At 58.1% G+C, this 20,126-nt stretch overlaps 1 protein-coding gene and 1 long non-coding RNA gene across 7 annotated transcripts in view; one reads left to right on the forward strand and one right to left on the reverse strand.

Moving 5' to 3' along the window:
• Window positions 1-20,126, forward strand: part of LOC311533177 — a 32,604-nt gene that overhangs the window by 7,748 nt on the left and 4,730 nt on the right. Inside the window, exons 1-2 of one of the 2 annotated variants that reach the window (XR_014714522.1) lie at window positions 18,354-18,642; window positions 18,965-19,281. This is a non-coding gene — a long non-coding RNA (uncharacterized lncRNA). Of the gene's footprint in view, window positions 1-18,353; window positions 18,643-18,964; window positions 19,282-20,126 lie in introns of those variants that run through there. The other variant, XR_014714521.1, reaches the window with a different exon arrangement.
• Window positions 1-20,126, reverse strand: part of COL16A1 (collagen type XVI alpha 1 chain) — a 166,166-nt gene that overhangs the window by 4,278 nt on the left and 141,762 nt on the right. For 4 of the 5 annotated variants that reach the window (XM_084652357.1, XM_084652359.1, XM_084652356.1 and 1 more), the window contains 20 exons: window positions 19,453-19,488; window positions 18,945-19,031; window positions 18,303-18,347; window positions 17,602-17,646; window positions 15,152-15,205; window positions 14,626-14,679; window positions 12,775-12,828; window positions 12,050-12,094; window positions 11,740-11,793; window positions 11,026-11,061; window positions 10,115-10,177; window positions 8,540-8,611; window positions 7,104-7,157; window positions 6,735-6,779; window positions 6,059-6,103; window positions 4,885-4,938; window positions 4,282-4,335; window positions 2,889-2,939; window positions 2,204-2,293; window positions 1,636-1,671 (listed from right to left, as the gene is read on the reverse strand). In XM_084652357.1, the coding sequence (XP_084508483.1) occupies window positions 1,636-1,671; window positions 2,204-2,293; window positions 2,889-2,939; window positions 4,282-4,335; window positions 4,885-4,938; window positions 6,059-6,103; window positions 6,735-6,779; window positions 7,104-7,157; window positions 8,540-8,611; window positions 10,115-10,177; window positions 11,026-11,061; window positions 11,740-11,793; window positions 12,050-12,094; window positions 12,775-12,828; window positions 14,626-14,679; window positions 15,152-15,205; window positions 17,602-17,646; window positions 18,303-18,347; window positions 18,945-19,031; window positions 19,453-19,488 (1,074 nt within the window). The remainder of the gene's footprint in view (window positions 1-1,635; window positions 1,672-2,203; window positions 2,294-2,888; window positions 2,940-4,281; window positions 4,336-4,884; window positions 4,939-6,058; window positions 6,104-6,734; window positions 6,780-7,103; window positions 7,158-8,539; window positions 8,612-10,114; window positions 10,178-11,025; window positions 11,062-11,739; window positions 11,794-12,049; window positions 12,095-12,774; window positions 12,829-14,625; window positions 14,680-15,151; window positions 15,206-17,601; window positions 17,647-18,302; window positions 18,348-18,944; window positions 19,032-19,452; window positions 19,489-20,126) is intronic. The other variant, XM_084652358.1, reaches the window with a different exon arrangement.

The following is a 20,126-nucleotide window of genomic DNA, read 5'->3' on the forward strand; positions in this document are numbered from 1 at the left end:
ATCCCTGCCTCGTTAGACCAACCCTGCCTGGGTGCAGGAAGCAGGAACGTGGAAGCAGGGAGTTTAGCCCCTGCCAACACCTTGTGGGATACGAACACATGCTTGTTCATAGAATCATAGAATATCAGGGTTGGAAGGGACCTCAGGAGGTCATCTAGTCCAACCCCCTGCTCAAAGCAGGACCAATCCCCAATTAAATCATCCCAGCCAGGGCTTTGTCAAGCCTGAACTTAAAAACTTCTAAGGAAGGAGATTCTACCACCTCCCTAGGTAACGCATTCCAGTGTTTCACCACCCTCCTAGTGAAAAAGTTTTTCCTAGTATCCAACCTAAACCTCCCCCATTGCAACTTGAGACCATTATTCCTTGTCCTGTCCTCTTCTACCACTGAGAATAGTCTAGAACCATCCTCTCTGGAACCACCTCTCAGGTAGTTGAAAGCAGCTATCAAATCCCCTCTCATTCTTCTCTTCTGCAGACTAAACAATCCCAGTTCCCTCAGCCTCTCCTCATAAGTCATGTGTTCCAGACCCCTAATCATTTTTGTTGCCCTTCGCTGGACTCTCTCCAATTTATCCACATCCTTCTTGTAGTGTGGGGCCCAAAACTGGACACAGTACTCCAGATGAGGCCTCACCAACGTCGAATAGAGGGGGACGATCACGTCCCTCGATCTGCTCGCTATGCCCCTACTTATACATCCCAAAATGCCATTGGCCTTCTTGGCAACAAGGGCACACTGTTGACTCATATCCAGCTTCTTGTCCACTGTCACCCCTAGGTCCTTTTCCGCAGAACTGCTGCTGAGCCATTCGGTCCCTAGTCTGTAGCGGTGCATTGGGTTCTTCTGTCCTAAGTGCAGGACCCTGCACTTCTCCTTATTGAACCTCATCAGATTTCTTTTGGCCCAATCCTCCAATTTGTCTAGGTCCCTCTGTATCCTATCCCTGCCCTCCAGCGTATCTACCACTCCTCCCAGTTTAGTATCATCCATTCGTACATTGCCTGCTATCCTCCAGGCACTGGCCTCTATTCTGGAGATTCTGCCAGAGCTCACAGAGTAAGACAGGCATGCTCAGGCCCCCGCTTACTTATGTCGCTGGTATACCCCTCCTAAGGTATCGCCGCGCGGGGTGACACTAAGGAACTGTCACTTCCTCCACTCTGATGGCAAACCAGGAAGTCCCACCTTCCAGGAAACCTGGGATGGGACGCTGCCCCTGGTGGCAGGGAGTGGGCAGTGTAGGAAACTTTGTGGGTTGGGGAGCCTCTTCCCGCTAGGGGTCCAACTCTAGATCACAAAAGCCGCTTGAGATGTCGTGTTGGTGCAGTCCGGGGTCGAAGGAAAGCCAGGCCTGAGCATTGCCTCCTAGGCTGTAGTTATTTATCCTCAGCTGGGCACTATGGCGCACTCAGCACTGCTGGGCAAGACGTCGCTGATGCCCAGGGGAATTTTGCCGGAGTAAGTGCCGGGTGTCTTGTCTCAGCAGCGGCACCGACTGCAAACACGATCCTGTTGCAATAATGGGCTGGGAGAAGTACAGGGCAGAGAGCGCAGTGTGGACCTGCCGCACTCACTGCTGTGGGACAGAAAGCGCGCGAGGGGGGGAGCCATCATGGCCAGCATCACAATACCTCTTTCCCAGCTGCTCCGTCCGCGCCCATCTCGCCCTGGCAAACCAAAGACAGAAACATGAAACGTCCCAGAGCCCTCCATGCTCCACCCCGCGCGCACGCCCACGCTCCCAAGGAAAGGGAGGCTGAGAACGCATCTCGGGCTCAGACCCCGTCAGCACTCTCTGAGGGTTCGCACCGCACATTGGGAGTAAAGACTTCACAACACCCAACAGGAAGGTCACCAGGGCAGCCCCTGCAGAGGCAGTGCCCAGCGAGTGCCAAGCACACACGTGCTGTCGTATGGATGGATGGATTTTGCCGAATCCACACCGCACCCAGCGAAGGATGGATGGGCTAAGCCTGGCAGAGCCCAGACTGGCATGCCATAATTGGCAAACCTGGCACCATAGAGAGGAACCTGGCAACCTCAGAACATGCTGGTGTGCTTTGTTCTCTGTCCCTGCCCACAGTGCAGTTCCAACGGGGGCTCTCCCCCGCCTCTCCCCTACCCCCACGGACATTGTGCGCTCCAGGCTCTGGCATTGCCCTATTCCGTGTCACGTCTCCGCTGACATGCAGCACTCACAGGTGGTCCAGGGTGGCCTGGGGTCCCAGGTTGCCCGGGCATCCCTGCGAGACCTCTTTCCCCTGGAGATCCCCTCTCGCCCTTCAGTCCCTGGAGAATGGGGAAAAAGGAGAGAGCGCTGGTTTCAGACGTTATTTTGAGAGTGAGAACGAAGCCATCAATAGGTGCCCAGGTGTGGACCCGGGCACTCAAACTTGCATTCGTGATAAGAACGGGCAAGGTACGGGAGCTCGACCGCTGAGCCGGTTCTCAAATGTGGATGCCCTAATTGGAAACTGGGGCCTACATCACCTCGCCTGGCCCCTAATCCAACCAAGGCTGGAGAACTGGATCCTGAATCAGATCCCAGCCGACCTCCCAAGTCCATCAGCCATGTTCACTTCCGAGCATGGCCCTGGCATGGCACGGCTTTGTGTGCCACCAGCCCGCCAACGTTGCTTGGCAAAGGCAGTTCAGCTGGTGCTGCAAGGCTGGACATGCACAGCCTCTGGCTGGGTGACGGTGGCATTTGGGAACATTTCTTATGATGTTGGCAGAACGAAGCTACTAACAAGGCCAGGGCGAGAACCTCAGGGTGGGGTCTGCTCTCCCCATCTGACCAACTCTGGGAAGAACGAGGCTGCAGGAGACTAAACATGTTCCTACAGATCTGTGCCAAAGGAGAGGCCCCTGGGGCAGCACTTACCATTCCTGTGATTCCGGCTGGGCCCGGCTGGCCTGGGCTTCCTGGGGGACCCTAACGAGTGAGAAGAAATTTAGGACATTTAACAGAGTAACAATTACCCTGGAGGCAGGAGCCGAAGCCAGCCCTAGAAAAAGGCCAATCGGCTCCTACCCGCCCAGGGAGCCAGGAGCAGTGCTGCCACGGCAGGGCCCTGTGCAGTGTCCACTATACCCGTCAGCTCGCTTCTTTAAACTGGAGAAAGCAATGGGAGATTGAACAGGACAGGGGGTAAGAGCGCCGTGGCCAGAACAGCCATGGCACCTCCCACCAGACTTCTGGACACTGTCCCATCGAGCAGCCTTGCCCGCTAGTCATTTAATTTAGGAGCAAGTTGTGACGAAGTGGGACTGTTCTTAATGTTTCCTCTGAATAGTGTGGGGGTGCCTCAGTTTCCCCGATGCAGTTCTTAAGTATCTAGGTGGTGGGATAAGGGTGTATGATCATTGCAGAGCCCTAGAGGGCAGGTGTGTGCAGGGGTCTGGACACAGAGAATGGCCAACACCCTGTTTCCTGGCAACTGATGGCCTGGGCCCTTCCCCCCTGCAAGGTGAGAGCAAAAGTGTTGGAGAACAAAGGAATCAGGTGACCTCCTGGCCCAGGAAAGGAACAAAGCCCAGGGGAGGAGGGGCTGGAGGGAGTTTCAGTTTGGGGCTGGCTGGGACATGGAGTGAAGGGCAGACGTGGTTGTCTGGCTCACTGCCTCCCAAAATGGACTCAGCTGAGGGGTCCTATTCTCTGCACCTACAAGCTCTGTTTTAGACCATGTTCCTGTCGTTTAATAAACCTCTGTTTTACTGGCTGGCTGAGAGTCACGTCTGACTGCGAAGTTGGGGGGCAGGACTCTCTGGCTTCCCCAGGAACCCCACCTGAGTGGACTCGCTGTGGGAAGCGCACCGAGGGGCAGAGGATGCTGAATGCTCCCAGGTCAGACCCAGGAAGGTGGAAGCTGTGTGATCTGTGTGTCCTGAAGACCGGCTGCTCCTAGAGAGGAGACTTCCCCAGAGTCCTGACTGGCTTCATGGGGAGCAGTTCCAGAGCATCGCCCGGGGACTCCGTGACACAAGTAAAATAGCATCATCCCTTACAGCACCTCCTGCTGGGAGAGGCTGGGCCTGCAGTAGCTGAGACTTCCCCCAACCAACCCCCTTGAAGTGCTTGCTGCTGGGACTGGCATTGGTGAGAGTTCCCCTACAGCCAGTGCTCCTGCATCAGCCCCTACGGCGCCTCCTGCTGGGAAAGGCTGGGGCTGGAGTGAGCTCACACAGCGCTGTGTTTTCCCCCATCGGTGCCAGATTAAAACAGTGCAATTGGGATGTTTTCACCTCTTCTCAACCAGAGCAAAAATTCAACTTACTAAATGGCCCGGAGGTCCCTGTCTGCCTTGGGGTCCCATCGGACCAGGTTCCCCCTGCAAAAGACAGAGCCATTATATCCTGATGCCGTCGCAGCCCGTACACCCTCCCCCACAGCTGACCTGTACGCAAGAGCATGAGAACCGCCAGTGGGAACTGGGCCCCTTCCCGAGAATCTGGGAGTGTGTTTGCATGCTCTGTACTTCAGCGTTCCAGGCCAGATCCTCAGCGGCTGTAACCCAAGGTAGCACCATTGATTTCACCAGAGTTGCACTCATTTGCCCCATTGAGAGCCCGGCCCTATGGCAACAGGGCTGCTGAAGTTCCCCTGCGAGTCGCTCAGGGAGTGTCTACTGCGGTTAAACCCCCACGGCTGGCTTGTGTCAGCTAACTCGGGCTCTGGGGCTGCTGAATTGGGCTAGGGCTGGACCTTGAGCTCTAGGACCCCACAAGGGGGAAGGGACTTGGGACAAGGGGTCAGCGAGCAGAAGCACACTCGTGGCTGGACCTCCCATCCAGTGTCGCTGGTCGTGGGTCCCTGCCGGGAGCCGCACACGGTGCACTGAGCATTAAACACCTCGTCCTTCTGCGCTGCACTGACTCACCTCTGCCCCTGGCCGGCCCGTGCTTCCGGGGGGTCCGGGTTTGCCACAGTCACCCTGGAAAGAAGAACACATGGCATGGAGCGTGTAGGCAGAGAGCTAGGGAGCAGGGAGTCTGGGCTACATGGGGTTTGTCACACCAGATCCGGTCACTGGGCCAGCCAAGCTGGCATCCTGCCTCCCACTGTGCAGAGGAACGTGACAGCCTCCCATTACACATGCCAGCCACACGGGCAGTGCCATGGTCAATGACCATCACATCCTCTTAGCTTGCGTCGCTGCCAACAGTGACTTCAATGGATCCTCACCAGCTTATTCCAGCTGGGGACATGGCCCACTGGGATCATAACATTTTCCAGCCCCTTTAAAAACAGGCAGCCCAGGAGGTACCCAGCCTCTGCCGCCATCTGACTGAACAATCCCACGTAGGCACCCAGTGATGAAAAGGTTCCACCTTGGTGGGGAATGGCCTGGCTTGACCATAAGAGGAAGCCACTGCTACGACTGTATGTCACAAGTACATCACTCCCAGCCCTGGCACTGCTGCAAGTCAGGATGGTTCATTTCCGTCCCTGGAACTGCCAGGCTGCCCTTAGGTTGGCTCGGTCCCTTTGGAGTGGGCTTGCAGCGGATGAATGCTGAGTGCTGGTGGGCGCTGTGGCCTGCTCTCTGAACCAGTCGGGGTGGGTGAGAGACTCCTGGGGTGCCCTAGCTCTGAATGACAGTGTCGGAGAATGATGGGGTGCTGAATATGCCGAGGGGCCCTGGGGGTGGGGCCATGGCAGCCAACCAGAGCAGGGAGTTTCAAACAGCAAAAACACTGCATGGCCCTCCCACAGCTCCTCAAGTCCCCCCAGATCCTAACCAGGCAGATAAAGCCTCTGGCTCTACACAGGGTGACATTCACCCCATGCGGTGGGCCCAGCACGAGGTGATGTGCCACATCCCCCCTAAGGGGGAAAGCTGGCCCTAGTGAACTCAGTGAGAGTTGGCAACTGGCTCCAGTGGGGCTAGAATTTCCCCCAAAGGGTTTACACAGGGCTTGGGCCTGGTGAATGTCACTTCCAGCGAGCCCCTGCCCGCAGTGATCTCAAAGGGGAGATTCCACAAAGCAGCAGCAGCCAGGTGCCCTCTGCGGATTCCCTGAGGCTGTAACAATGGCAGCAAACCAGCTCACCTTCTGGCCTGGGAGACCCGGGTGGCCAGGTTTCCCCTTGAAGCCCTGGCGGGGAAAAGAAGAGAAAAATTATTCTCTAGCATCAGGTGAGCAGGGCCTTCCCGACAGGCTCTTTGCAGCCCCCCGGCCTCCCTCCCTTGGGCACGGTGACACCTACCCATGCCAGCAGCCAAGGAGCTCTCCATACTACAACAAACCCACCGGGAGCCCCCAGAGCAGGCCAAGGGCACGCAGCTCTCAAGCTCCTGACGAATTATCTCTGGCTGCTGGTGGAGATGGGGACACTTTCGCTAGCTCTGGAGTCCAGCGCTTCTCCTTCCTCTTCAACAATCATCTATCTCCCCTCCCTCTGAAATTCAATGCAACCCCCACTGACAAGGCATGGCTCCCCCGCCCTCCCAACAGTGGGGTGCTGTCTCCCAGGGAGAGGGCCAGAGCTGCATTTTGGGAGGAACTCACGGAAAGCCCAGCTACCAGTTAAGCACTCACCGTCTGAATCTTTGTCAGGACTCTTAGCAGGCCCATTGCCCGGCAGTCAGCTGCACGGGAGGTGGTGGTGGGATAGGGGCATGGGGTAAGGGTGAGAGTCTGGCAAAGAAAGACCTGAACATCCCCTGACTGGGGACGCCTGGTGCCATGCACCAGGGAGCTATTCAGGAATCCAGCTATGACTTACCGGAATCCCCATCATCCCTGGGGGCCCTGAAGGACCCGGGTCGCCCTAAGGAAGGAGGCAATGGACACAGAATTAGGGTCGCTGTGGCAAGAAGTTTCAGGTGTATTTGACATCCTGCCTGGGAGAGAAACCCCAGGAGTGGGATGCAGCTCCCTCCTTTCTGAGAAGGGGGAGAATAGCCTCTACCTCTACTCCCCCTCCGAGCTGGCCAACAGCTTGGGATGCAGGCCAAGCTCACCCTGTTTGGGCTTCTGGTACGAGCCTCGGCCCATGCTCAGCAGAAGGTCAGTGAACCCTTCACGCCAGCCGGGGCCCAGTTCTGAGCAGAACTGTGAGAAAATAGGTACAAAACCCCGTCCCGTTTCTTACCCGCATCCCTGGCTTCCCGTCCTTCCCATCCAGTCCTTCCAAGCCGGCTGGGCCCTGGGGCATCACAGGGAAAGCAAGACCGAGAATGAGAGAAGTCATGAGAGGCCTGTTCACTCACACCACCCTGCTCAATGCCCTGACTGGCTGATCTCAGGTGTGGGACACTACTACTGAGACAATGCCACTATATGGGAACACGTCAGCTCCCCGAGGGGCTGGGAATTGGTGCTCAGCATGGCAGCTGTATCCTTCCCTCGCCATCTGGATTGTAACCCTGGAACATCCAAGCAATGACCTTTCAGCTGTCAGAGTCCCATTGACCACCCAGGACTTCAGTCACTAGCTGTTCCACCCACCACAACCACATGGGCAGGGATGGAACTCACGACCGTCTGAGCCCTAACCAGACTTCCGCCACCCTCCGGGAGCTGCAGTTGCGTTCGTGCTTATATCCAGATGCAAGAGGGCAGCACAGCCACCCCTGGAGTAGGCTGGACATCCCAGCCAGCAACGAGCAGCAGTACATGGGCCCGCTAATCGGTGCATTACACACAGCAAGTGTGGGAACAGGATGGGCAGTGAACAGGAAGGGGGACCATTGGGCGGATAGTGGTGATCCAATATCTATTCCACCCCCACCCAGGCACTTATCTTCCTGGTTCCAACCAAGGCCAATCCATTTTCAGATTCACAGATTTTAAGGCTAGAAGAGACTATTACACCCATCTCGTCTGATCGCCTGCATAGCACAAGGCAGAGAATTTCACCCAGCCGTCCTGCATCAAACCCAGTAACTTCTGCCTGCGCGAGCACGCATCCCTGTGTTTGAAATATAGGCTCCGGGGCTCCCGTGCCTTATTCAGACCCAGCACCAAGATTCTGGTCCCACGCTTTTGGATTCAACAGGAAGCTGCTGGCGCCTCTCCCATGGCCCAGGACAACACAGCAGGCCATGGGATGAAATAAAACGTGTTGAAGAGACTTTCCCCGATGATCATTTGGAACGAGACATTCAAGCAGCCACGCGGCATTGCCTGTGTGTGCCGTCACATAGCGTCGGTGATGCTATGTCGTGGCGTCAGGGCAGGATCCCTCTGGCCCGAGGCACAAATGCAGAGAGGTGAGAAGCCCTCAGTTTGGGCCCAAGGGCGGCTTCGTAGCTCAGTGGGGTCAGTCTTGGATTCTCGTCTCCCATGGAGGGGGAGGAAGTCCCATTTGCTGGTACCCACCAACCTGCCAGGTTCTGTATGGAGCATCTTGTCCACACTCACAAAGGACTGTACTGACCAGCTCCTGCCACCATGATACTGGGGCCTCCTTTCCTGTGCAGTCCGTGTCCCCACGGCTTGGAACCCCCTGAGCTCTTGTTCCCACCCCTCCACATAGAGACCTCCCCGCTCCTTCCATGCAGTCAGGAATTGAGCTGGGAAACTCACCTGTATTCCAGGAGGCCCTGGGGGCCCCAGTGGCCCTGGCATCCCTGTGGGGCCACGCATCCCTTCACTGCCCTGCAAAAGTCATATGGAGAGCAATGAACCCACTGCCCTCTGCCATGCTAGTGCACTGGAACAGAGAGCCATGGAAGAGGACCCCATAGTCACCGCCAGGGGTACTCCAGAGACTTCCCTTAGCTCTCAGCTTCTCCACTTGCCCTCTCCACACGTTTCTGCCCCCTGTGATCCAAGGGGTGAAGGAAGCTGAGTGGCAAATCTCCTGGGAGTGGTGCTAGCCGGCTGGGTGAGGCCAGTTCCCACGAGGAGGAACACTTGCCTCTTGCTAAGGAATGGGTGCATGAGCTAGGCGTGCCTGGAGTGTGCCAGCAGGGCACCAGCTGTGCCCCGGGCATGCTGCAGATGTGCCCCAGCTTTGCACGCTCTATGCACTGCATTTTACCCGTGTGCTAAAAGGCTGCCGTTTCTCCTTCCTCCCCTCCCTGGGCCCTATAGGGGAAGGAGCAGTGCTGCTGGGCAGGCAGCTCCTGATCTCCAGGTCGCTGGGACCTGTCGGCACTCACAGGACACTCAGTCATCACCCAGTCCCCAGGGGATGTTTCCATGATGGATCCACCACTGGCAATCAGCCAGAAAGTGGGGTAGATTGCGTACAGAGAGCAGACCTAACATTCACGGGGGGCTGGGGGAGGCCCGCTAACCAATGTGGCCAAGCACTGCTTCTGGTCAGCACCACAGGGAGGAGTTGCTAGGCAGCTCTTTGGCAAGAGTGCATGGCCCAGATCACACGTGTGCAGGGCCCCAGTCTCCTCCCAGCACATGCCCGGCTGCTGAGCAGTGCTCGGCTCAGACTCCCTTTGCTCCAAACACCGTCCTTCCCCATTCCAAGCCCCCTGGCCCTGGAAGGGTTTGCAGTTCACACGAGCTTCTCGCCGAGCTGTTCCTGGGCTGTGCCAAAAATCACAATCCCATGACCTCAGCCACCTGGATCCAAACTGTGTATCTGAAACCAAGCGGCTCGCTGAAGATGGAATCTGGCCTATTCCCCGCTCCATCCTGGGCTCCTTGAGAGCCTGCCTTCCTCACGGTGGCCAGCAGGTGTCAACAGAGCCCTGAGAATGACAAAGGGGCTCTCTCCCCCCAGCCTAGGCTGCGGGGAGGGGGTGGGCGCTAGCTGCTTGTGCCTCTTCGGAAGTGGTGGGCTCATTACAGGGATCTAGAAACAGGCCCCTGGAGAGGGACCAGCGCTGGCCCTGGATGGGATCCACTCGGTATAGGCCCTGCAGGACCAGCCCAGCCGTGGGAGCGCAGCTGGCTTGGAAACACTGGCCTGCACTCCTCAAAAGCTCCCGCGCTGATACAGCAATGCAGGGAAAGCTCCTCCGGTCTGAGAACATGCCCGAGCGGAGCCCGGAGCCCCAAACCCTGCCAGCGGCAGGCACCTCTCTCCAGGCCTGCGATGCCCCCTCTGGCAAGGATCTCCTTCAATCACGAGGCAAAGAGAAGCCCCTCGCTCTTGGGATGTCCAGCACCACAGCCTGCCCGCCTTGCAGCACTCACCTTCTCTGCTGCGGGCCCTGGCAGCCCGGCCGGTCCGGCTTTCCCTGGGAAACCAGGAGGGCCCTAAAACGACAAGAGTTTTGCACTCTTTGAAGGGCTATTCAAGTCGCCCTGCAGCAGGGTCTGTAATGAAATGAGCCAGGCGGGAGGCCTCCAGCCCCAGCTGTCTGTTACAGACCCCTCTGGTGCACTCAGGCGCTATTCCTACTACGGCCCTGTAAGTGGGTGTGGGGGAGGGGGCTGACAAGGTGCATCCACAGCTCCCAGAGGTGCGGTGTCTGCTGGCCGTGCTGAGCCCGGCTAGCCCAGGGCGCGGTCTGTGCTAACTCTGCTTGGCAGCTGTCACTGAACACGCTGGTAGCTAGGGTAGTTCTGCTCCTTCCGTGGACGGGGCTAGTGATGATTGAAATTTAAGACACAAGAAAACTCCTTTGGCCCAAGGGCCTCTCTCCCTGGGCTTCCGCCCTGCCTGTTCTCAGCTCCGATAACAAGGCTCCATCCCCTAACAAATGTACAGACAAAGCTCCCCCCACCCCCGCTTGATTCCTGGCTGCAACCTGCAATCCCCCTGATAATCAGACAAAGAAAGTTTGGTGCCTTTATTGTCTCATAAAGTGTGCCCAAGAAATAATCCCCACGGATCCCCCTGCTCGCTCACTCTGCCTCTGCAAAGCCAGCACTGCTCAGCGCCCTCCGCTTTCCAACCCTTATGATTTGCATACCACGCCCCCATAATGCTCTATTACGGCTCCCTGAGCTTGTCATGATCTCCATGAGCACCTTTGCCCAAGTGGGTGCCAAGTGAACCCCTCTTAAGGGAACACCTCTCCTCTTCTCCGTCTCCTCTGCCAGGCTAAACATGTATGAACTGTGTCCCCCAGTGCTTGAAACTTCCCTCAGGATGTACTTACGGCTGGCCCTGGGAAGCCTGGTTGCCCCTGAAATCCCTGTGAATACAGCAAAAGATCACAGTCATTGGTTTACAGCGCGCCTTTGCTCAAGGGACCAGCCAAGGGGCTAGCTAAAGTCAGCCCTCCTGGCCGAGGCAGCTGCCGTGTGAGATCCTCCAGAGTAGAGGGGTTGATTCCCTGTGGGATCTGGGGTCCCCAGGGCAGCGTTTGCAGCATCCATCCAACTCCCTCTTGGAATGGATCCTGCATCTGCTTCACAGCAGAGCCCGCAGCACCGTGCATGCTGTTGGACAGGCAGGGTGGGCAGCCAAGCTGGTGCCTTGCAGCCTTCCCCCAAAGCAGAGATCTGCTAGTGCAGGGAGCCCTGGGAACAAGGCTCCGTGCAGCGGCATGGTCACAAAGCTCCTGGTGGCTTAGCGAGGCTGCAGGCCTAGGAACCTAGCCGCCATCTGGGCACCTTGCGGTCATCTCATGGGGTTCCTCCACTTGCTTTGGTGCAGGGCTTCTTCAGCCACAGCCAGATCACAGGGCAAGGAAACCAACCGGGCTGAGGAGGGGTGGGGAATGAGGAGCCCCGGTCTACTCCAAGGGGCAGTGCCCACAAAGCAGGGGCAGCCGTGCCAACATCTCCCTCCCAGAAGCTTTGGAGCGGACAGTGCCAACGAGTCCTCCCTCCAGGGAGGGGAAGGGGCGGAGGAAGCCGGAGGGTCTCACCTGATCTCCTTTCTCCCCAGAGTTGCCCTGGGCTCCGCGCTCTCCTCTTGGACCCTGGTGCAGGGACGGAACAGAACAGAAGGGCTGTAATTTCTGTGCCGCTCTTACTCCCGAGACAGACAGGAGAGCTGGGACCAGCCCAACCAGACATCCAGTGCCTCTTCCTTCGCAACATTCCCGAGCACCCTCTTCCCTCCCTGCCCTTCAGCCAAGTGCCGATCCAGCATGGGCGCAATCCAGAGGCTCCAATGGGGGCAGGACAGGGCCCTTTAAAGCAGTTTTAACAGACAGATCTTAGCTGTGAACTCACCGCTGGCCCCGTAGGACCTGGGATGCCACTGGAACCAGGGGGGCCCTGGGGAGACACCAAGGGAACAGGAATCAGCTGTGCTGCCCGGGGGGAAGGGGGATACTTACTGCATCACCGGCGAGCCTGCTGGCAGCAGCCCTGGCTTTCGCTGAGGGTCCGGAGGGCGGCTCGGCTCAGCTCTGGCCCCTTTGATGGGTCCCAGTGACCCAGCATCCTGTGAGCTCCTGCAGGTGCAGCCATGAGGCTGCGTGGTGAGATGTGGTGTCGGCACCATTAACCTGGATTATTTCTATCGGGGTAGCACCCAGATGCCCCAGCAGGATCCAGGCCCCAGTGCTCCCACCCCCTGCTGCTGCCTTGCTTCCCCCCAGGGAAAGCCAGGGACCCATTCCGGGAGATGAGCGATGAACTTACGTTGTGCAGGCCTATGGCTCGACAGGGCCACATAGCCCATTGTGTCTTGGGCTGCCGCCCGCCCAGCCGCCCACCCCGATCCAAGGGGCTGTGTGTGCCCAGTCTCCCTGCTGCATGTTCTCAGACATAGCCTTATCGTGACGGGGTTAGATGCCCCATGGAAGCAAATACAACCCAGCAGCACCCCCAAGCCCAGCCACCAGGCTCCTCTCCCAGCTTGGGGGATGGATTCCCTTCACCCCCAGCAAATGGCGAGCGGCAAATGGCCCCGGGGCATCGAGCTGGCACAGGGTCAGGTCCGTGGCACTTACTGATTCCCCTTTCTCTCCGGGTGGTCCCAAGTAGCCTCGTTCTCCTTTGATGCCCTGGGTAAGAAGGGGGTGGGGGAAATGAGATGAGCTTTGCACAGCAACTGCTGGGGCTGGGGAAACCCACTGAGCTCGGCAGGGGCTGGGAACCGGTGGGGAGATAGCTGACGGTGGAAGATGGGAGCCATCTTGGAGGTGGCTAACAGGTGGGCCTGTGGGAACTTCCTCTGCTAACTGCACCTCACCCGTGCCTCTTTCTTGGCAAGGGTGTGGCAAGTTCTAGTGACCCCCAGGGACCGTGACCCCCAGGCTCACCTTCCAGATCAGCACAGCAGAGTCCCTCCCCTCTGCACCGCTTGATCCTACCCTCCTTCCCAACACGGCAGTCCGGCTTGGCCTGGCAGGCTGTGCTTGGCTGTGCTCTGCTATCTTGCCACCCCGCCTGGGGTCTCCACTCCCAGCTGCATGTATCGCCCAGGCCCCCCTGCTCTCAGCATCATTGGGATCACTGGGCCTACGAATTTACCCTGTTTGTGAGCTAGGCTGGAGAAAGCCAGTGAAAGTGCACCAAATGTCACAATCCCCAATAACAACAAATGCTGACAGGAAGAAGGTGCAAAAGCTAGACAGACTGAACTGGTCCAAACAAAGAGAACTCAAGGACTGTGTTATAATCACTCCTGTGATTATAACACAGTCCTTGAGTTCTCTTTGTGGTAAACAAGACAAGTGTGGGTCCGGAAATCAATGGACTAAAATTGGTGTCAAAAGCAAGGTCTAACTGGTAGACAAAATAATGAGGGGACGGGCTATTCCAGCCACCCCTTCTGGGTCCTTACAGAGAGATTTTGGGAAGAAAAATTGGATCCGGGAGCAAGCTGCACCCGCCCCCCCTCCTGGGACCCTGGACCTTTGGCACTGCAATCCTGACCAGACTGGGCCAGAGAGGGACCCAGCCGACATTGCCACCTCCACTGGCTCGCTCCTGAACACCACGTGGGGTGTGACACTTTGGGCTTGTCTACAGTGGAAACTTGCGTTGGCAAAGCTACGCCAGTGAAGTGTTTCTGAAGATGCTCCCAGCTGACAAGAGGAGCCTCTGTCTGCGCCAGCAATCAGGTCGGGAGAACTATGTTGCTCGGGGGGGTTCGGATTATTCACAGCCTGAGCGACCGAAGTCATTCTGTAGTGTAGACCAGTGCTAAGTCACCCACCACCCGTGTGTCCTTTGCCTTCCCCACCTAAATCCCGCCTTCTCTTTCCTATCCCTCTCCTTTTGCCTTCTGTCTAATCAGCGTCGGCCTTAGCTGGCCAAGACTCTATATATTGCAAGACGGCTATAAGCCTGCAGCCAGGAAGAGGCAGCTCAAAGCGATGCCCTAAACAGCCCGATGCTGGGACACGCTCGCCAGGGCTCGGCGAGGCTGATAGACTGTGTCACATGCCTGTGAGTTTCCAGCAGGGAGGTTGCAAGCGAGAGTCAACACCGGAGCCCGAAGCTGGATTTTCTATCCGTGGTTTTCTCTCTCCCCTCCTGTGTGTCTTTTGTTTTGTCGTCTAGGAAACGGGCTCAGGCTTTAATAGGAGCAGCAACCCAACCGCTCCAGCTTGTCGTCCCCCCCAGAGCAGAGTTCTTAGCTCTGATGCTATCTAAGAGACACGGGGGATTTTCCTTCTAAACACTCGCTCCAGCTAAAGGGAACAAGTAACTCGCCTTCCTCCTTTGCTGTATCTTTAAGGCAAGGTGCTCGCAGGCTGCGGACTCTGTGTACCAAACCCCGAGCCGTGTTCAACTCTGGTGGACAGTGAGTGGGCTACCTTAATCCCCGTGTATCTAAATACAACGGTACTCACGTGCAGCCCGGGGGGGCCCATTGCACCAGGGTATCCGGGTTGACCGGGAGGGCCCTGAAGAGAACAACATGGGATCAGACATGCCAGGCTCAAGGGCTAAGCACCCGTGCTGACGGCTTCTCCCAGCTGCTGGGTTCCTGCACCCCATGGTATGCACCGGTGCCTCTTTCTGCTGGGCCAGCCTGGTGCGCACGGATGTAAACCACCTGCTAATGGGTTGGTCTGGCAAGTAAATGTGCCTGGCCCCCACTGCTGAGGGGCACCTGGCCCACCGAGCTGGGGACAGCCAGCCAAGGTAGGTCCCTCTGGGGCAGAGCTGGGATCATTAGTATGCCCAGAACCTGGGGCTGCAGGACTTGAGCTTCCACCTCTGTCCATGTCGCAGCCCCTCTGAACCGAGGCATCGTCTCCCCCTCAGACAGTGATGGGGGGGCTTCTCCAGCAGGAAACTAGCATCCTGCTAGCCCCTCTCCCCCACGGGGCAGCAAAACCCACTGGGGAGGTAACAGCCAGGTCTATCTCTCACCAGTTCCCCTTTCGCGCCGGTGAGCCCAGTTGGTCCACGCTCGCCCTGGAGACCCTTTGGAGAGAAAACATGAAGTTCTGCCAGGCATTTCTACCCTGAGCCCTGTTCCCACCCTGCTGGTGGCAGGGCCGAAGAGGGTGGGATGGTGCCGTCAGACACGAGCACAGCTCCCGCCCCCGGAGCCGGGCGCTTCAGTTCACACACCCTCCGTTGCCACCGGAGGCTCGCAGGGCTATCGGCACTGTGAAAACTTGTCCTGCCACCTAGCCGCAGGCCTGGCTTTTCCAGAGCTGGCCCCTCTGCCAGGGAGCCTCGGAATATTGCCACCCCGCTAGCTTGCTCCAGCACTTGGTAGGCCAAGGGGCAGCATCTGCATTTGTCTGAAGGCACAAAGGCCAGAGGAGCCTAGAGAAAGCCGGGTTGAAGATGAGCCCCACCCTGCACCTCAGCAGGCATCTCGTCCATGGGGCTCAAAGGGTTGGATCCCCAGTCGGGGTGGATCAGCCCAGCTCCGTCACCTTCAGGAGAACCCTGTCAATTTGCAGCAACTGGGGACCTGGCCCTAGCGATGTCCGCGCGCATGGCTGGGTAGACACACCCTGGCTGGGAGAGAGGGGCTTACCTGGCCCATCTCCAAAGGAACAGAGGCAACCGTCTTGGATGCTGCGATTCCTGAAACCCCCCACTGGCCCCTCACCCCAAACGCTCCTCCCAAACGTGACCTCCCAGCACAGGCCGGCGCCGACTGGCCAACACGCTGGAAGGCAGATCCTCAGCAGCCCTGCTTTCTGGAGAGGGTGCTTTGGACCATGATGGACGGGTGCTGCACATCCCTTCAGAAGGCAGGGACTTGGGGCTAGCAGGGAGCACTAAGCTGGGCAGGGAAAGTCTTGCCCCACAGATGGCTCATCGTTGTGTGTAGCCCAGGAGTGGAAGCTAAAGCTGCCCACTCCCTGGGACCTCGTTCACACCCAAGGACTCCCAGTCTCCTTTCCCCTCCCGCCACATCCCCAAGTGAAGCACACGAGCGTGTGCACAGGACGGGATGTGCCACCCCCAGCACGCGGGAAACAGACACGAAACGCACATGAGTTCTCGCTGGGCGTGCCGAGGCGTGACTGACAGGTGAAGCTACAGAGTGGGAGGGGCTAAGGAGGTAACACCCAGGCCCCACCCCTGGTCCCTACAATTTCCAAATGAACCTGGGTGGGGATCGACATAGCAACAAGGAGCGACTAGGATGGGGGTTAGTTTCGGTTACATGGCACCTGCGTGGTGGAAAGTGATGCTGTTTCGTAGGACACACCGGTGAGGACGTGAACGCTGCATAGCAATCACACAAACAGACCGTGGGGTTACTGTGACATTAGTGGAAGATGCCAGATATGAGATTAGGACATTAATGACGTGGGGATGAGTCCTGTGAGAAAAACCACAATTCAGGCACCATCTCCCTTGCCTGGTAACTGAATCTCTGCAGGGGTTTGGGGCGTGGGGCAGAGGGCAGGACTGGGGCTCTGCTGACAAAGACCCTGCGCACTCAGCTGGGCGCTGAGGCAGGAGGAAGAGGAGACGAGAGAGAGAATGAAGAGAAAGGAGGGGAAAAGTGGAATTGATTCAATTTTTTTCTCGACTGAGTCTTACTTTCGCACAGTGGGGCCCTGGACCAGACTGGCCAGCGTGTGGCAGCGGGCTCCACCCAGCCATTTAGGCTGCACGTTCACACCCTGGCTTACTGTGCACTGTCTCTGTGCGGACAAGCCCTGGGTCAGAGCAGCTCCGTTGGAGTGACACCAGGTTTTCATGTGGATTGAGGAGCAGCTCCAAGCCCCAGCAGAGCTCAAAGGCCCCATTGTGCTGGGTGCTGCACAGACAAACAGCGAGGGACAGTCCCAGCCCCAAGGAGCTCACCACTGAAGCAGCCAAAGGGCGGGGGCGGGGGGAGAGAAAGGAAGAATCACGCCCATTTTACAGATGGGGAACTGAGGCTCAGAGAGATTCCAAGGTCACCCAGGGGGTCTGGGGCAGAGCCAGGAAAGGAACACAGGGCTCCCAAGTCCCAAGCCAGTTGCCTTAGCCACAAGGCCAGATTTACACCGGCTGAGAAGCTGGCTCCACTGAGTTCAATGGAGTTACTCCTGATTTACTCCCATGTAAACGAGAGGATAATCAGGCCCACTGAGAGGGAGATGAGAGGCAAGGAAAGGAGAGATGGGGACAGGAAGGATGCAGAGGGGATAAGAGGCCACTGCGGCAGGGCAGGAGATTAACCAGGGTGAGGCTCTTCCTCCTGGGGTCTGGAGAAGTCTCAACCTCGGGGAACCGGTGTGCATGGGGCCTGGCTGGGTGATCAGGCATAGAGCCTAGAGGAGAGGAATGGAGAGGGACAAAGCCAAACAAGCGTCAGCAACAAAGGACCGCACAGAGCACGTGCAGTGCTGGATTCTTACAGGCAATCCGGGTGCGCCAGGCGTTCCAGGAAAACCTGGAGGGCCCTAAGGGAAGAAACAGTAAGATCACACCTTGGAAATCACATTCAGGAGGCTGACGGGGCTGGGCCTGGGGCTGGTGGGGACAGGACGCTCGGCAGGGAAGCTGAGGGGCTGGGTTTTCCGACACCGGCTTGTTTCAGACTCTGGTTCCGAGCAGGATCTCTCCTCTTCTGGTCTCCAGAACAGCTCTGCAGACTTACCCATACTTCACCGCCAATGGCATCTTTGCTCCCATCTAGAGAAGGCAGCTCAGTCCAGAAGCACTTACCCGCCTCCATCCCTCACCGTGGCCTTATGGCTGGCCTGGGATTCGCCGCTGGGTTGGCAGAACGCATGGCCACTCTGCCGCGCTCAGCCATTCCCAGCCCAGGCTCTCGGGGGAAAATCTAGGCTTGCTTGGCCATTGACTGCCATGGGGCCAGGATTTCAGCCTGGGATTTTCTGAGAGGCCGTAGCATGGTAGGGAGTCCCCATTGCACAGCAATCTGTCATCCTAGGGCTCACCGCCCCAACACAGGCGATGGCAACCCAGAGGGAGCGACAGATAACTGTCCCATCCAGAGCAGGACGGTGCCAGGAAGGGGCAGCACCCCGCCCTACATACAATGAGCAGGACAACTCCAAGTCTACAGAGTATTCTCTTTGCAAGGGTTACTTACAGTCGGTCCAGGGGGCCCTGGAGATCCTCTCATCCCTGGTGGGCCCTGCAAAGAGACCAGCACAGAGTGAGATGCTTGAGACAGGAGCCGTAAAGCAGAGCATCACGCCTGGCCATTGCAATGGGTGTGTGAGGTCAAGATGGAGCCCACTGGGGAGTGTGTACGACAACTCCCTTCTGTGCCTGAGCCTCAGAGATTGGGAGTCTACTACAGCCACCAGCTCATGCTGGTAGGTCGGGAGCTTCCCCAGTTCAATCCCCGTCACAAATTCACAGAAGGAGCAGGTGGAGACCCCAGCGACTGCCGTCATGAGACGGGAAATCCAGAACGGAGCAAAGAGGTAGGCTGAACGGAGCCGGTTCCCACTGACTTCAGCACAGTTCGCCTCCAGGACCTGGAGTTCAGTGGGCTGGGGCTGGCTCTGGCCTGGGGGTTTCAGGCCATGCTGCAAGACTTGCCCTGTGCCCCAGGCTCTCCCTGGGGGGAGGCGGCAAGGGGCGGGAGGGAGGCGATGCTGGTGGGGGAGGGTATCTAAGGGCCATGCCGTGGGGATGGAAATCTCAATCAGTCGCTAGAAATGTCACCCATGAACTGCAGTTCTCAGGGGGCCAAAGACGGGGAGTTGGAAAATGCTGAACGTACCTGTTCCCCCCTCTCTCCAGGTAAGCCCGGGATCCCCGGCAGCCCAGGGTCTCCAACACAGTCACCGTCGCTCTCTGCTTGGTCACCCTGGCGGGGAAGACGAAACCCATTTCAGGAGATGCTTCTGATCAATCCCCCCCTTCCTAGGCTGTGGAACTCAGCCAGCCACCCAGCAGAACCAAGCCAACATGTTCCTGCCTGTCACATGCAGAGAGTGGAGGCTGGCACCTAGAAAACCCTGTCTGCCCCAGCGGGCTGTAAAACTGCCCTGGAGCCCCGCCGTGCTCGGGGAACCGCTGTCCGAGGAACGTGGCTGCCCTGCGTGTGCTCTGAGCAGGTGAGTCCCCCATGCTGAGTGCTCGCTAGTCCCAACGCCCTGTCGCTAGACAGCCCAGGTATGGATTCATCTAGCGGGGCTCTCAGGTCACCAGGGAGCAGAGCAGAGTCTCCTGCCCAGGCCCCCTCAGCCCTCCCGTGACCAGCTCCGAGTTCGCGGGGCTCTACTCACCCGGGGCTCCTCCGCTCTCGGGAACTGAGCGAAGCACTGAAAGAGGAAGAGACGCAGAGAGTTTATCCCTGCTGGGTTTTGCTCCACGTTCCTGCCTCAGCTGGGGAAGAGGAGCTGTGGGGCTGGCCGTGTCCCCGGTGGAGGCGTGGAGAAAAGGGATCAGCATCTTCCAATCACCTGGGGGGGGGGGCCTGCCAAGTGTTGGGGACTCCCAGCCTGCCCCACCTTGGAGGATTGGGCCCATACAGCACAGACCCAGTTTCCACAGTGCAGGGTAACCCCCACCCCCAACACCCACACTCCTTCAGAGACTCCATTGCCTTGTGCCCCCAGCGACCAAGCGAGCCAAGGGTTGGCATCAGTGACCGCCATTCGGATTGCGTGCCCGCGTTGCACTGAGGATGGCAGAATGGGCAGCCCCAGGGAGAACGGGGTGTGCAAGGGGGCCTGAACCAGGAGCTGCACAAGGCCGGGAGTAGGCGAGGTGGTACCAGGTGCAGGCAGGGATTATGCACCCGGGCATGTCCCTGTGTTGGGCAGGTGTTTATCTGCACAAGGGGGAGCTTAAGGACAGATGTGCCAGTGTGGCCAGGAGACACGTGTGTACACGTGTGTGTGGGGCCGTGCCACTGGATGTGCGGAGCTGGGCATCCACGGGGTAGGGCCGTTATGCT

Source organism: Lepidochelys olivacea, assembly GCF_965140295.1.
Source record: "Lepidochelys olivacea isolate rLepOli2 genome assembly, chromosome: 19".
Lineage (NCBI taxonomy): Eukaryota > Metazoa > Chordata > Testudines > Cheloniidae > Lepidochelys > Lepidochelys olivacea.